Here is a 15769-nt window from a genome sequence, read left to right on the forward strand (position 1 = left end):
AAATGGTTGTTTTATTCATGCTTGAAGAAGTTTATGAGAATCGATTTTGGCAGTTTTTCGGATTTAATGTATATGTTACCGTGAAAATCGGAAATCTGGTAAATGTCGACATAGCCGGTGAATATCAACATTCACATAGCTAAGACATCGGCGAAAGACCGAGTATTTTCGGTGAAGGGAGCCATGGCACACCAAAGAGGTACGGGGAGATATCCCGTATCTCATGTGGCGAGCAAGGTTCACACATTAAGGGTTAAACTCCCAGCTGGGCTAACGCCCAGCACGGGGACCTTCCCCGGCGCAATAAGCACCAAGACCGTCCGTAGCCCAGACAACTATCGATCGTCGCACCCAGCCGTGCGGGGGGCCTGCTACGCGGACCCCCCGGACGGTAGAACCTAAGGCTTACAGCTAAGTGGTGGGATGTGTGCGGAGAAAAGTATTTTCGGTGAATCACAGGAAAAGTCAACGTTCTAAAAATTTCGGTCATAAATGTTTACAAATGCATGCCATAAAAAAATAACTCATCACTTTCTTCTAGGAATAAATTAACTTTTTTTTTTTCAAAAACCAACATCATTCATGTACTTGCGGTTTCACCTATCCTTAAATAATTTTTAAAAAATCATAAGGGGCCGTTCATTAATCATGTGATTTTTTTTTTTTTTTGGCATTTTTTAACCCCCCTCCCCCTTGGTGATACATGGTGAGGTTGAAGACTACCTCTACCCCACTATATCACTTGTATTTTTATTACCTACGATAAATCTTATTCTTTTTAAATATTTATAAAATAGAGGTATAAGTATCATCTAATAATGAAAGACTACAATAATAACAACAAAGACTATAATAATGAAAGGTATGCGAAAAAAATATTCAAGTAGAGTATCCTCGGACCACAGATAACCAAGACTTTCTTCCATGCCAACAACTGGATAAGCATCTTCAGTTGTAGTTGTAGGCACAATACTTAATTCAGAGTGACAGCAAAAATGTTGCATACCCCATTTTTGAACTTCAAAATTTTAATGAAATCAGAAGACAGATCACATTAGCAAAATATACTAGTAATACAACAAAATAGTGACAATAAACAGTTTTGTAGAACCGTAGATTAAAAATTTCTTTTTTTTAATCTATAATAATTGAACTCATTCTTAGGACAGGAGAGTAACATGAAAACCCGGGGACAAACTTTAAAACGATGTATCTTGATTATTTAAATAATTAAATTTATTTAAAGAATGCTATTTTACACCTATAACTATGCATAATTTTGTACTACAAATTAAGTTTGAAATGCTGATATAAAATTTTAAAATAATTTAAGTATATTTCAGAAACGAATGGGGACACGCCAAAAGAGCAACTTTATGGTTGTTCAAAAATTTTGTTGGGAAAAATAAATGAGTTATTGTATTTTAATAATAATGGTATAGCACCAGAAAAGTTATTTCTAACTGTTAAAAAAAAGAAAAAATTCTACGTCAAACAATCCTTGTATTAGGCTCCTGGGACATAATATTGTTAGTAGTTTGGAGAATCAACCACTTAAAACTATCACAATGTCAATTTAATAAACCCATGCTTCGACTGTCAGGTCAAAATACCTACTTTTTAAAGTACTGCGAGCAGTGAAAAATAGTCTGTGGGTACCTTCACTTAATCACGATATTTTTTTTAGCACTTTTTAAAACGGAATTTAAAATATTAGGGTAGGTGGGGGTAAAGCCCCGCGTGGGGTAAAAACCCGCACCGACATTTTAAACTTGATCACCTTGAATTAAGAAATTTACCTATAGGTGGCGGGTTTATCTTATGGAAACCTATTGATCAATGAAATGTTGTCCTGACTAGGCACTCCAGAGACGAGAAAGGGGGATAAGTCTGTTTTTTACTACTTTGATCTAACTTTTCTAATATATTATTTGAACATTGTAAAATGTAGAATTTTAAAAGAAGAATCAATGAATTACATGTTAATACTGGTACATTAAAGCTTCACCTTCGCGTGAAAACAGTTATTCTAATGGCTGCTTAAACGCAACATGGGGCGTTTTTCAGAAAGTGACAAAATGAGGAAAATCCCCGCTGTTATTTTGGGGTAAAACACCGCATCTCCAACAGGTCAAGGATTCTCTCCACTCGGCTTAAAATTGTCTCTTTTTTGAAATATTAGTATCTTTGTTTAGCATGTGTTTTGTACAGCTTATTCATCTTAAAAAAATAATTGTTATGGACATTTATTCATGAAGTTTTAATTTGGATAAGATTTGTTAGGTAAAATCTTACATTCATTTCAAATGTGCTTTCATAAATGTAATAATTTCTTCTCTTTTTTTTTTTTTTTTTTTTGAACGTTTACGTACGTTTAATTTTTTGTTCTAGTACCTTCAGAAGAAAATCAATTCAGAACCATGATAAATGTCGAGCTTATTGAAACACGTAACTTAATTGAAGGCTTCGTTCTGTATGGTAGACATTAAAGTTAGGTTCAAAAATATCGATTGAAGACATCTCTGAAAAATGGAACAAAAGCTTGGGACTTCGAAGAAGAAACAAATTTTCCTATAATTTCGAGTGAAACTGTAGAAAATAACTCGAAGCTTATCCCTGCACAATGTGGCCAAGATAACCTCCTCCTTCTTGTCATATTGAAGTTATGTAGAGGGTTTTTTTTTACATAAAACACCTAGGAGCCTGCAAATGTACTGAGACACAGGAAGAGTCATTGGAAATGAAGACGTTATAAATAAATTGTCGTAACCTCAGCAGGACACGATTCCATCCACAACGCAATAACATTTTTAGAAAACTCAACCTAGTGTACTGTTAACTTAAAGCACTGGGTACTAGATATTCAATTAAATTATAGCTTCAGGCATTTAAATCATTTTTTATAATGCAGCTGTCATTTTTCCCCTGGTAATTAATCCTCCTTTGGTGGAGAAGAAAATATTTTTGTGACAAAGTTAAAAAAAGTGTTTTCAAGTGTTTTTATCAAGCAGTCGCCCTTTTTATTCACATTCATCTTAAGTGGGGTAAAGATCCTCAATGAGGGGGTTTTACCCCATTTTGTGGGGCAAAACTCCGCAATTTTCTTTTCCCGCTAAATTGTAATTTTCTCAATTATTACTAATCAGACGTAGCTAAAATTTGGAAGGATTATAGGTAACAACCCACGCAATGACTCTAATTTGAAAAAATGGGAAAATATGCCCTTTATTGACCGTGGTGGTATAAAAACTGAAAATCGCCGGGCTTTACCCTCACCTACCCTATTCCTAAAGACCCAAAATTCTAAGAGATTAATTTAATAACCTTTTTATCCGTAAAAATAAATAAAATATATGTTTGGATTTAAATACATTTAACATTTTTAATGGTAGGTAGGTTCGCTATGTATATTTTATTTATGAAATAAGTATATTCATTTTCTCAATGTTATGAAAAACTGTAAGATTTAACAATAACTTCTACTGCAAATAAAACTATAAGTGAATTCTTATTATTAGAACAATGTTAATAAAAAGATATAGTTAATACATACACATTTTAACTTACCTTTTTAGTATTAGAACAATAAAAGAGAATATTGGAAGACTTCTTTGCTTGGTGCTTTCGGCGGTAATCTAGTAAAAGATCATTCGCCCACTTCATAAATTCTTCTTTTGTAGAGGAAGTGGTGCAAATGTGGAACCCTGTTTTAATTTTTGGTGCACATATCTAGTTTTTTTATCAATGAAATTTGTCTAAATTCTAGAAAACACTTCAAAAAAGGATTATAACAATAACCGCTTTTGGTTTTATGCAAATGTGTGTTTATTATGCATAGCAAAACTAATACAAAGGCTTAAGAATTAAACTAAAGCTTGAACTTAAAATGAAATTCCCTTTTGTTGAGAATGTATTACAGTCATAATTTGTGTTCTTTTAATCTGGGAAAGGTCTCCAGCATTCCAATAACGCACTCTCTATAAGACCTCAGCCATATACTAGGGTCAAAATGCAAGAAAGAGCAAAAAAAGGAAGCCAAGAGCCTTCCTTTTTTTGCTAGTATACTCCAGATTTGATACGTAATATTATACCGATGTAATTTCTCCAGTTTGCTGTTTCGATTCAATGTGTGGGGTTGATCTAGAAATTCTTTCCCAGACCACACTCATCGAGAGAAAAAACACGTTAATACGCTTGTGTTTTATATCCTATCATCAGAATGGAAGCTTAAAAAGTTAAAAGTTACGTGAATACGTGCCACAGACATTCCTTTTCTGCGAAAAAACCCGCAAATGTTGTTTTCGAAATAGCTGAATTCTATCCGGAGTTGGACATTTGTTGTGCCCATAAACTTTCTCCGTTTGGTGTGAGATGATGTCTGTGACACTATGGCGAACATTCTTCAGGCCACTGTCATCGAGACTTCAGATCCCAGATAGCAGGGAAAACTCCACCGCGAGCCTGGCGTAAACAATAATAAGCTCCCCCATCGATGATCCGGTATATAAGGAAAATTAAATAGTTCAAAAGAGGAGAGACATTACTGAGCAAAGAGCTGAGAGCCACAGACGATGCCCTCTCGAAGTTCACAAATATCTTGTGAAATAAAATAGCGGTAAATATTAGATGTATTAAACGTCTCTTAGATTCTATACATTCTCTTGTTGTTTTTACGCGAGAGATGAAAACGTGACAATATCAATAAAAAGTTACGAGCTTCAGGAGCACTTTTTAACCCTTTGGAAATCTTTCATTTAGTAAATTACGAATTCTCTAGTCTAATCAACTCTTTTCCTTTCAGTTTTATCTCAGAAACGAGACGCTGTGTGCAAAAAAGACAATGGCTTTTTTCCACACGAAGACTATTGTGATTACTTCTATGAGTGTGTAGAAGGGGTAGCTTATCTGCAGCTCTGCCCCAATGGGCTAGCATTTGCTGGAGGTGGACGTGGGCTCATTAACCATTGTGATTACGCCCACAGAGCAGGATGCCCGGATGAAACCACTGGACGACTATTAGGACGTAAGTATCTAATACTAGTTCATTATTCTAGTTACTATTTCCAACTAATTGATTTTTATTTATTTACCACAACCAAACCTCCTCAAGTTCACTTTTCGTTGGGAATTTGCAATCTTGGGATTCTTTGCCCACTAGCATGTGTTGAATGCAGTTTGTCTTTGAAGTAAGGTCGAGTGAAACCATGCAAAATGTTCACTCGCTGCGATGTTTCTCTGAACGTGATTCGATGATTTTCTCAGCAGCGGCGCTGATGTTTTCTTCCGTTATAAAAGTTTCTACAGGCACTAAAGAGTATGTGGTCTACCTCTCTTAGATTACGTTTGACGGCCTCAACCGGTCGACCGGTGACTAACCGGTTCCTAACCGCTGCGTTCTATGAGATCTACCGGTTAACTGGTTGCTACAGATCGATGTCGTTCTATGAGCCTCACCGGTTGATCTACTAGTAGACCGCAAGTTAAGCTGGTTGATTGAACCAGGCGACATTTTTGAATACTCATAAGTATTTTTCACCTGCGTGTTATTCGTCTGCGCAAGTAACCGGTGATCCGCAGAAAGCGTTCGATGAAGCATTGGTTGGTGAGCTACCGGTTAGTAACCGCTGACGTCGCCACCGGTCGAGGTCACCAAACGTAAGCATAGAAAATTGATTCTCTCTTATCTTTAAATATTTTGAACTATCTTCTAGCTGTGCATAGGGAAGAAAAATTAAGCTTCCTACATCATGATATATGCTTCAGTTGCCGATTTTTTAAGGTTAAAACAAAATTTCAGTGCTACGTGCTGTTTGTTCGTCACATATAACATTCCTTTCTTCCTTAGTGAAAATGAAACTAGTGTACTTGGATGGCACTCAATATCACATTGCTAATGTAATGACCCTTCAACTTGCACGATTTGTTCTTCCACATGCAATAATTAGTTTTCTGTGTTGATTTTTCATTTACCAATAAAAAATTTATGATTAGGTTTTATTGGTCAACCTACGTATAACACCTTTTGTGGCAAAGTGGAAAGTAAAATGTTGTTCTTATGATATTTTGCCTCTATAAAACAAATGTATAAATACACAAATTAGTGAATTAAAAAGTGAATAAATAAAGTAAGTGAATGACGGAAGGAATGTAAATGAATTCATTAATGAGTGGATAAATAAGTGATCGAATAAGTAAATAAAATGAACAATTTCACTTTGCTCCGCTTGAAACTGACAAATTGTATTAAACGTTTAAAAGATGCCTAATGTATTATCTAAAATAAATAAGTACTGCCTTGAACATCAATATATCTCAATTAATACTTGAAATGATAATTTTAAAAATTGTACCATTTTATTACAACAAAAACTGCTTTCAAAAAACCACAAAATTTTACAATATGAGAATCAAATTTTGAAAATGACTTGTATCATTTTATCCCTTGACAGTTAGAGATAGTTATATTTTGACTGGAAGCTTCTATATGTTGTAGAATATAGATAAAATATTGCTAGATAGGTTACACTCAGACTGAAAATATTTTGCCATTTCACTCGCTTCGCAGTTTTATTTCTCCTAGATTCCCCCCACTGCAAATTTTGAAGTATGTTAAAATTTTACATACAGTTATTTGCATTTTTGAGATTTTCTTACAGATGAAATTGTACCCAATCAATTTCTACAACTACTTAAACGCCCCTACTCGACCCTCGGTCAGATACTTAAAATGCCGGTTGAAGAAACCTTCAGTTCAGTGAGAAGGCTTCAATCTGCGGTTCAGGTGTCCGACTGAGAGTCAAATAATCTGATGACAACGGATGCATATGTTTAGAACAGTTAGAAAAATGTGTCGTTAAGTTTAATTTCAGAAAAGCTGGAATTACACTGTGTTCTGGGAGCTAATTTTATCGTTTATGAATTTGATTTTCAAATAGAACTAACTTTAAGCAATCTACAAATAAAATGTTTTCCTTTGTATGACAAATAACAACGTCATAACTGCACTTTGTCAGAGAATGTCTTTTCATCCGTAAGCTCCTATCTTTCGCATTGTTTTCAATGCGTGTTTTTTATATCCTCGGACCACGTGTCTTCAATCCTTCTTAAAGGTTTCAAAAAGTAAAGTAACAAGAGCTCTGATGAGTGTGCAGATTCTTTGTATGAATAAAAATCATGCTGAAGATAACGAAGATGATCAAAGCTTTCAACGGTATCGGTGGATGAAGCTGGGTGTCCACTAACAAAACAAAATGTCAGTTATAAGATGGCGAAAACATGTTACGCCATTGAAACAAGAAGTGTGATAAGGTTTTAGCGTTGGGAGGTATTGAAAAACCCTCCTTACAGTCCCGACCTCGCACGACATGCTTTCCTTCTCTGTGAACTTTAAAAGGATAACACTTCAGAGATCAGAACCGATACAGCATGTGGTTCAGCAAGCCATCTTGATGTTGTTTCACATTATTGACGATGATTTTTTCCATGCTGGACCTCCAAGTGTTTCTTTAAAACTCCAAAGAGGTGAAGCTACTTGGTGCGAGGTCAGAACTGTAAGAAATGTGATCCAATACCTCTGAACGATAAACCTAATCACACTTCTTGCTTCATTGGCAGACATGTTTCCATTTACGCAGCAATCTTCTGACATTTTCTTCTGTTAGTGGACACTGGACACCCAGCTTCATCCATCGGCACCGTTTGAAAACGTTGATCAACTTGGTTATATTCATCATAAGTGCACTAAAGTAAACTGGTATCTTAATTAGCAGTTGTGCAAAATTCAGCTACACTTGTTTTGAATACAAAAGTGTGTATTGTTTCAATGTCTATTTACCCCTCTTAATAGAGCCACCCCAAGGAAGTGGTAACTGTCCTTACTTGTTCGGCATTTTCCCGCATGAGAAAAGCTGCACAAGATACTGGCATTGCTGGAATGGAACTGGTACCGTACAGATGTGTCCTTTCTCCCTGCTCTACAACGAACAGGAACATGCTTGCGATTGGCCAGACAAAGTTCCAGGTTGTCAACAGCACCGTAAGTACTTACACATTTTGTTATTATCATTGCAACTGGGCACCAATTATAGAGCGGTCCGTAAGTGCGCGTACACATCCGCTTGTTTTTTCAACATTATGTATGTTAGTTTCAGTAGCATGTTTGTTATTCACAGTTACTTTCATGTCTTAAAAGTCATAAACGTCGGCCAGAATACTAACCATTTCGTAACACAGCCGAATTTTGCGCTATGTTCTCGCTGATGTTTTGCGGAGTTTTGAGGGTTCAGAGGTGTTTTGCTGCAAAACACGTGCGAATATATGGCGCAGAATTCAGTTGTGTTACGACATGAATGGTGTTCTGCCAATGTTTACGACTCTTAAGACTACAAGGTAACCGTGTATAACAAACAAGTCAACCGTTACTATACTAGACAGCAAGCTTACTTGACAATGGAGAAATAAGCTGAGGCCAAGCGAAGGAAATAGTTCCTAGAGCCTTGTCCAATATTCGGGTGAAATTACATTCTTAACTTTAGAAAACATATTAGTTAGTTTAAACCTATGCTTACGTAACTTTTTTTTTGTCATAATTTCTGTCAATTGTTGAATATTTTCAATTTTACCTGCGAAGCGGTAAATTCATCCGCGAAGCCGCGCCAGCCAATAGTAGTTCATAGACTGATGGCTATCTCGTCTTATTTGCGAAGTAGGTAGGGTAGGTAGCTAATAAGTGTGACGTTTTATTACGGGCCTTAAGTTTTTCTTCCGTGCGTCGTGACGTCATTGTCAATTTAAGTTGCAAGCAAGTATAACAATGTTGAAAATAAAAGGTGGGGGGGGGGGGGATTTTACTTTTATCTTTGGACCACTCCCTGTATCGCGCTTTAAAATCATCTCCTACCTGCCATCTGCTTGCTTAGACGGGGGTGGGAAATTTCTGCAACTTATTCAAACTGCTGAATGCTTCAAAAATTTTTACTATGTGTTTTTGTGGACATTTGATTATATTATATAAAAATCAAGGGTGGATTTTAATATTCTCAATCATGGTTTTTAAAATGAGGGCTGAGTGAGCTTTGAGATTTTTCTTAGACCAGTTTTCCCAGCTATCGATCGCCGATTTTCGACTTCCAGATGCTTCTAAAGTCTGAATCTAGACAATTCTGCTATTTCGGGGGGAAGGGAGGTGGAGTTTGAGTGTTGACAATCATGAGTGTAATTTCAGGAACCATTAACATGGTAACATTAAAAAGTTGAAGTAAGAAGCAAAATAAGAAGTTCCAATGATTTTAACAAAATATTTATAAGAAATATTTAAAAACATTTGACTTACATGACAAAATGCAAACATCACCTTGTATATCTTCCCAATGCTGTCAAAGTTGAAAATCTATAGATCTGATCTATCTAAGAAATCTATGGACTACAATGAAGCCCATTTACTTTGATCAATAAGCCGGCTCATTGCAGGCATTTACAAATCACAATAAGAAAACAAATTTCCATCAGGGATAAAAAACTGGATCATCGTTGCAGAATGTTTGACTCTCTTTTTATGGAAAGAGGCATAGTTCAGGGGTAATACTGCCAGCTGCAAAGTAGACGGGTAATATCGAAAATCTTTTCTTTTGGCTTTAAGCCGGTTCATTCCTTTTTTAATTCGTAAATAGCTTAAACCTCCTATAAACTGATTATGTTATTTGCTTAATTTCCCCTCTAGCTCTTTGCAAAGGAATTCCAAATGGCGTGAAGCCCATTCAGGACTCTTGTGTTCGGTATTGGCTTTGTGTAGGAGGATATCCTCGACTTCAGAGATGCCCAGCTGGACTTGCTTTCAGTACAGACTCACTGAGATGCGATTGGTCGACGAATGTTCCAGGGTGGTAAGTTTACAATTTTGAGATCCATTTGGTTGTGACTTTTTTTGTTGCCTTTTACTTTTGCTAGCTTAACTACGAAAGTTTACACGCACAGCTTTTGTAGTTTTTTTCTGGTGAGAGTAAAACTGCTGATTTCTGATACAGGATCTCAAAAGTTTTAATGTTTGCTTGTTGGGTAAGTTTGTTTCTGAGATAGATTTAGATTAAGAAAAAAAAAATCCCCAGAAATTGCGATGCACAGTGAATGAAACTTAAGAATGAAACCAGCAGAGAAATGCTTAGATGGCTATTTGAGCTGCAAACATGAAACCAGTTTTTGTGTAATTGTCATACGACACTTCCGAATTCCATTGGTGTTAGAATGCTACCTATTGTATAACTTGCTAGCATAACGTGTGACTCAAGTTGAGCCAGAAATCATAACAACCAATAGTAATAGTTGAAGAATTGTCGCGTCATCAGGAATGCTATGACTAGCCACGTGGCGCTAAAGAAACTTGACAGACTGTCGCGGAACTTCCAGCTTCTAGGGTGATTCCTAAAGAGAAGATTCTCTCTACACGGAATATTTCTTTAAAAGGAATGAACAGGAGATCTGGGAAACATTTGATAAAAAAAAGTATTTCAACAAATTTTCATGACTGTGAACGGCCATATTTTCGCCAGCAATTTTTTGTACTTATCAGCCTACTGATATGTATAATACACATGAAGAAGGAAAGTGGAAGAAATATTTTAAAATCATCTGATGATAACTATTGTATTAGATTTTTTTCTCAATTATCCAGTCTGCAAGTTTTTAAATATTGGAACAAAAAAAAAAAAAATCTGAGGCTGGTATTTTGGATAACAGGCAATTTTTCACGTTTTTTGTTCATAGAATAATGCGAAATCAGATTGTGCAACGTCGGGCTAGTATAGTGGTGGAGGGGACCCATCACGATTTGTTAATTTTCCTCAGGGTTCGTTGTCTTACTGTTGTTAGGGTTAGTCGTCTTGCATAATGCTTCAAAATCACGATTTCTGTTGAAAATTGATTGCTAGAAAGTCGCCCGACATTGCGCCATCTGATTTTCCTTTACTTCACTTGCTACGTAGCAAAAAATATCCAAGCATCATCTTCAGATATTTTGCTCTAAAACTAATTGATTTTTAATGATACAGCATTGAAATTTCACACTAAATGTAAAGGCATTGTTGATAATAAGGGTCATCATCAATTAAAATAAGAACTAGTTTAAAATTTAGAGTTTGAATATAACATTCAGCCCCCCCCCCAAAAAAAAACACTACTTGAAAATCATGATCGTTTATCCATGCCTTCTCCTGACACAATCATATACTGAAAAACCATCACCGTGTTATAGCCACCGAAAAATCCAGGAGTCGAACCTCGCTATTAGTACAATGATACTTAACCCCCCTGCCCCTGAAGTTCCCCCTACAATGCTTAAAATATAAAAATGAAGAGCTTACTAGTACTTTTTCTTAACGTTTGATATATAATTTTTATTTCTTACAAAATCAAAACAATTTATTTCACCATGAAAAACTCAATTTTTTGTAGATATTGAATATATTTTTATCTTTTCCAGTGAGCCGCCACCACCAGCGCCGGAGGAAGCAGAACAAGGTTTGCAAATTCCATCCAGAAGGCAGCAAAATCGAAGAGTAACTGCAGCCGACGAAGAAGCTGTAATAAATTAACGCAAGACATCCATTGCTGTAGCATTTTCCTCCTTTCTTTTCAGTGTACCATTTAAAATATTTTATTTCAATCAAAAACTTCATTTATATCAGCATTGCTGAAGGAGAAGTTTGAATAATGTTATCTGTTCTCTGCATATATTTGTGAAACATTTTTAAGTATGTTTATTAAGCTTACTTATTTTTTAGTAGAGCAAATATGCAGTACTCATAAGCAAATATGCAACTGTAGGCGAAATCCCAACTCAAATGATAAGGAGTATTATTCTGCCTTCCGAAGTAAGAAAGAGTATTTCAAGTAATTAAATTGACGCGTCCAAATACCCATTTTTTCCTGGGTTTTAGCAGAAGAGAACTGGTTTTCAAACTTATTAATTCAATTTAATACTCATCCTTAGCTCTGCATACCAGGTATACCTAAATCTTGTATACCAGAAAATGACTTTAAATGATGTCAGGCGTGTTTATGGCTGCTATAATTCTAGCTAGCTCAATAGTCATTTTGTTTCCTACTTTGAGTGTTGCCTAACTTCTCTTGCTAAAGTTATTGAAACTATGCCACCAATAGACGTGAAAACCTTTTTGTACTCCCTATAAATGAATGCAGTAAATTTTCTATTTTGTATACAAAAAGTAAGGCATTGTAACTAATTTGTTGAAATGCATTAAAATTTCAGCTATGAAAGTTAACATAGTATTGCCAGCTGATATGAGAAAGACACCAATCTTGTAAACTTATTAAGACATTGTACAATGCTCTCTAATGTTTGGAACAAAATGTAAATTAGGTCAGTCTGGTTTTATATCAGCTCTAGTCATGTTTCTTAAACACTGGCGCTATTTGAAGGTTTAAACCAACAATAATTTATCTGAAAATTACAACAGTACAGTCAAACCCTGTTAACCCAAACCAACCTTAATGCAAAATAAATGCCACCCCTTGTCAAATAAAGCTAAATCAATCTTTCAAGACAAAGTTGATTTGAACGAAATACAGAGAAACAAATTTAAGCCAGTTGAAAAAAAAAGTGGTCAATAAAAATAAATATTATTAACATAATACAATAATAAAAAAGAAAAGGAAATTTCATTTACTGAATGCATGGTTACACAAGAGAATTATCAATTTTTTAAACTGCTGACAAAATCTATTAAGTCTCAATATTTTACGTTCCTATGGCAATTTCATTCAAAGTTGATGAAAATTGTATTTTTGAAAAACTCTTTGTGCCAAAAAGTATATTTTTCTTAAAAATTTTAAATTGTAAGATTTTGTCGGAAATTTTTGATCTATTAGAATGTATAAAATGTTGTAATGTTCACACCTCGTTTTTTTCTTTAGCATTGCACATCTTGACTATCATCATTAAACTTTTTTTTAATCTTGTTTTGTGTGTTATGTTTTATTTTAATTTTTTGGATGAAGTTTCAACACATACTTAGAAAAGGAAACAGTTGTTAAAAACTAGCTCTCCTCATTCCATTGAGCACAATGTAAAGAAAAAAAAATAATGTGAAAGTTAAATTAAAATATTTAATGCAATTTGGAAACTGAAACAAAACTACTGCTGTTATCCCAGATAGACACAAAAGTGAATGAATTAGAATGAAATATCAGAGGCATAAGAATGGAATTTCTCAAAACAAGTTTATGAAAATATTGGATTATTAAAAATATGTGGTTAAATCTTATCAGCCATAAGCTCTGCTGACAACACAAACATATACAAGCAAATAACGTAAACGATCACAAACATATAAAAAAAAGTATTACCAAAATGGTTAACATTCTAAGGAACTTTTTAAAACATTTTGTTTTCAAATCAAGAATAACAAAATTGAAAGCATTACAAATATAACTGAACCATATTATATCGTCGTCTCAGAGCAACAGTAGATCTTACTGTTACTCCTGCAATTAGATATGTTACTGTAACTCTAAAGCAACGATATATACAATGTAAAAATACATTAAATTTTGTTGTTCAACATTACAATATACATCACTTTAAACTTGAAGAAAGAGAAGCAAAAACTAAGTCATGTTAGATTAAAAAAGATTTATTAAGGCACAATTACAGCATTGTAGAATTATATATAGCAGATTAAACAACCATCTCAACATGTGTTTGTAGATTAAAAACATCAGCAACAATAGTTAGTACACAATAATACAACATTTAACACTTTCAAGCATTGAACTGCTTAAACATATTAAAATGTTCTCTAGCAATAATGACTCTTTGTATTTGAGCAGTACCTTCATAAATCTGAAACAATAAAAATTGCATTAAAAATCAGAAAAATGCTACAGTATTAATTTTTGACAAAGTTGAAGCATGTAAGAACCTAGAATCTTATAATCATACAACAACTGACAGTGAAACCCAGACTTCATGTTCCTCGAAGAACCGGGTTTAAAAAACGTAAAATACGGGAAAGACATAGCAGCAAACCATAGACTAATAATAAGAGTAGACCGAGCTATGGCAACCCTTTTGCTGCTCATAAACCAAACCATGTGACTGGTGGATATCCTAGCAACAGCGGGCGTTAATCGTAGCAGACGATCAACGCCAACGCGAAATAAAATAAATAGAATTGATGGAAGACGGAAGAATGATCTTTTATGGAGTCCGATTTGTAAATTTGTTATTCTAAGTCGTAAATATTTTGTTAATATAGTGAGTTTTTCGTTTAGATTGTATTGTGCATTTTCTTTAGTCAATTTCAATAACTCTCTAAGCAATAAAATATGCAAGCGACCAAGAAGAATCTGCAAACGGTAAGATTTTTACCAACAGTTTCAATTTAAGATACCGATTAGTACATTTTTGCGTTAACGCAAAACGTTTACGCTATTTCTTTCACGCCAACGCTGACAGCTCCAAATGAAAGGTTACCGAAAACTGATCAAAAACTATTACTAATGTCAAAATAATGCATAACTAAAAGAAAAACAGTTCAATCTCTGCACCGGGAAGTTTTTTTTAATGAAAACACATTGTCTTAAAATACATGTCGAGTGCCAAACTATAGATAATGCTGCCATCTAGCAACCATGCTGCCAAAGTCTTCGCCAAGCCCTTCCACTAGTCACATGATACATCTATGAACCAATTTTCTTTATCAGCAAGAATGAGAAAGCTCGGTCTACTCTTATTATTAGTCTATGCAGCAAACTGATGATGGGACCCAATGAAAAAAGTTAAATGCCGAAAAAACTTAGATTCGGGGAACATGAAATCGAGGTTTTCACCGTATATCAACAGTATTTAAAATTTATTTCTTCTCTTAATTTTGGCAAATGTTCCCCACATAATCATAGATAATTCAGTTTACCATAATGAGTAGCATCGCTACGGGGGGCCGTCCGCCCCGGGTATCACCCAATTGAAGGGTGACACCAGAAGTAAAAATGTAAATTTTTGAAAAATATTAAGCTAAAATTCATTTTTAAGAATGCATTATAGGGTCATTCCATGTCAAGTGATCCAAAATTTGGGAAATTTTTTCCCTCACCCTTTTGTATTTCTTTGAAATTTGGCTCATCGATTGTACCCTTCGAGATAATCAAAAGTCCAAATTTTTAGATTTTTATATCTATTATTTTTTTATTTATGACACTTTGATTTTTCGAAAAACCCTCTTTTTTTCATGGATGCTTGAACATAAAATGGACGATAACTCGGCGCCAAATATAGATAAAAAGATTTGGTAAAAAGAATTTTAAAGTACATTAGTTGCTGTTTAATGGGATATGAAACATGACTAATTTCAAAAAAATTTTAATTCTTAAAAAATGAAATTTAAATTTTAAATTGAAATTTCTTAGAAAAGGTATAATGAAATTTTTGATAAAAATTCACAAAAATTGTTGTTTATTTTATCTTTATTTGTGCAAAGTTTCAAGTTGGGATCTCAACGGGATCATATTTTTATGAATTTTTAAATAAAATTTGACTTAAGAAATAATGACATTTTTCAGGTTCTAACTAGTTAAATATGAGGTTTTCTTACTAGAGTGGTCTAGTAAGTAGTAATTTATTGATCATGACTATGCTTGAAATGAGCTGTCATGAATTTGTAAATTGGTAAGCTCCCCCCCCCCCCCCCCACCACTTTTAATCTTTTTTTTTTTTCAAGACTTTCCAAAATGTGAAAAAATAAATAAATAAAAAACC

The 15769-nt window shown here is 34.4% G+C and overlaps 2 protein-coding genes across 2 annotated transcripts in view; one reads left to right on the forward strand and one right to left on the reverse strand.

Annotated features, from left to right (window-relative positions):
- Nucleotides 1-12972, forward strand: part of LOC129229220 (protein obstructor-E-like) — a 29862-nt gene extending 16890 nt beyond the window's left edge. The window contains exons 2-5 of the mRNA XM_054863483.1: nt 4802-5023; nt 7847-8035; nt 9719-9881; nt 11474-12972. Of these exons, the coding sequence (XP_054719458.1) occupies nt 4802-5023; nt 7847-8035; nt 9719-9881; nt 11474-11585 (686 nt within the window). The 3' untranslated portion in view covers nt 11586-12972. The remainder of the gene's footprint in view (nt 1-4801; nt 5024-7846; nt 8036-9718; nt 9882-11473) is intronic.
- Nucleotides 12973-13630: 658 nt separating this feature from the next.
- The window catches only part of LOC129230162 (medium-chain specific acyl-CoA dehydrogenase, mitochondrial-like), a 42940-nt gene continuing 40801 nt past the window's right edge, over nt 13631-15769 (reverse strand). Inside the window, exon 10 of the mRNA XM_054864564.1 lies at nt 13631-13855. Coding sequence (XP_054720539.1) covers nt 13775-13855 — 81 coding nt within the window. The 3' untranslated portion in view covers nt 13631-13774. The remainder of the gene's footprint in view (nt 13856-15769) is intronic.

Source organism: Uloborus diversus, chromosome 9 (assembly GCF_026930045.1).
Source record: "Uloborus diversus isolate 005 chromosome 9, Udiv.v.3.1, whole genome shotgun sequence".
Lineage (NCBI taxonomy): Eukaryota > Metazoa > Arthropoda > Arachnida > Araneae > Uloboridae > Uloborus > Uloborus diversus.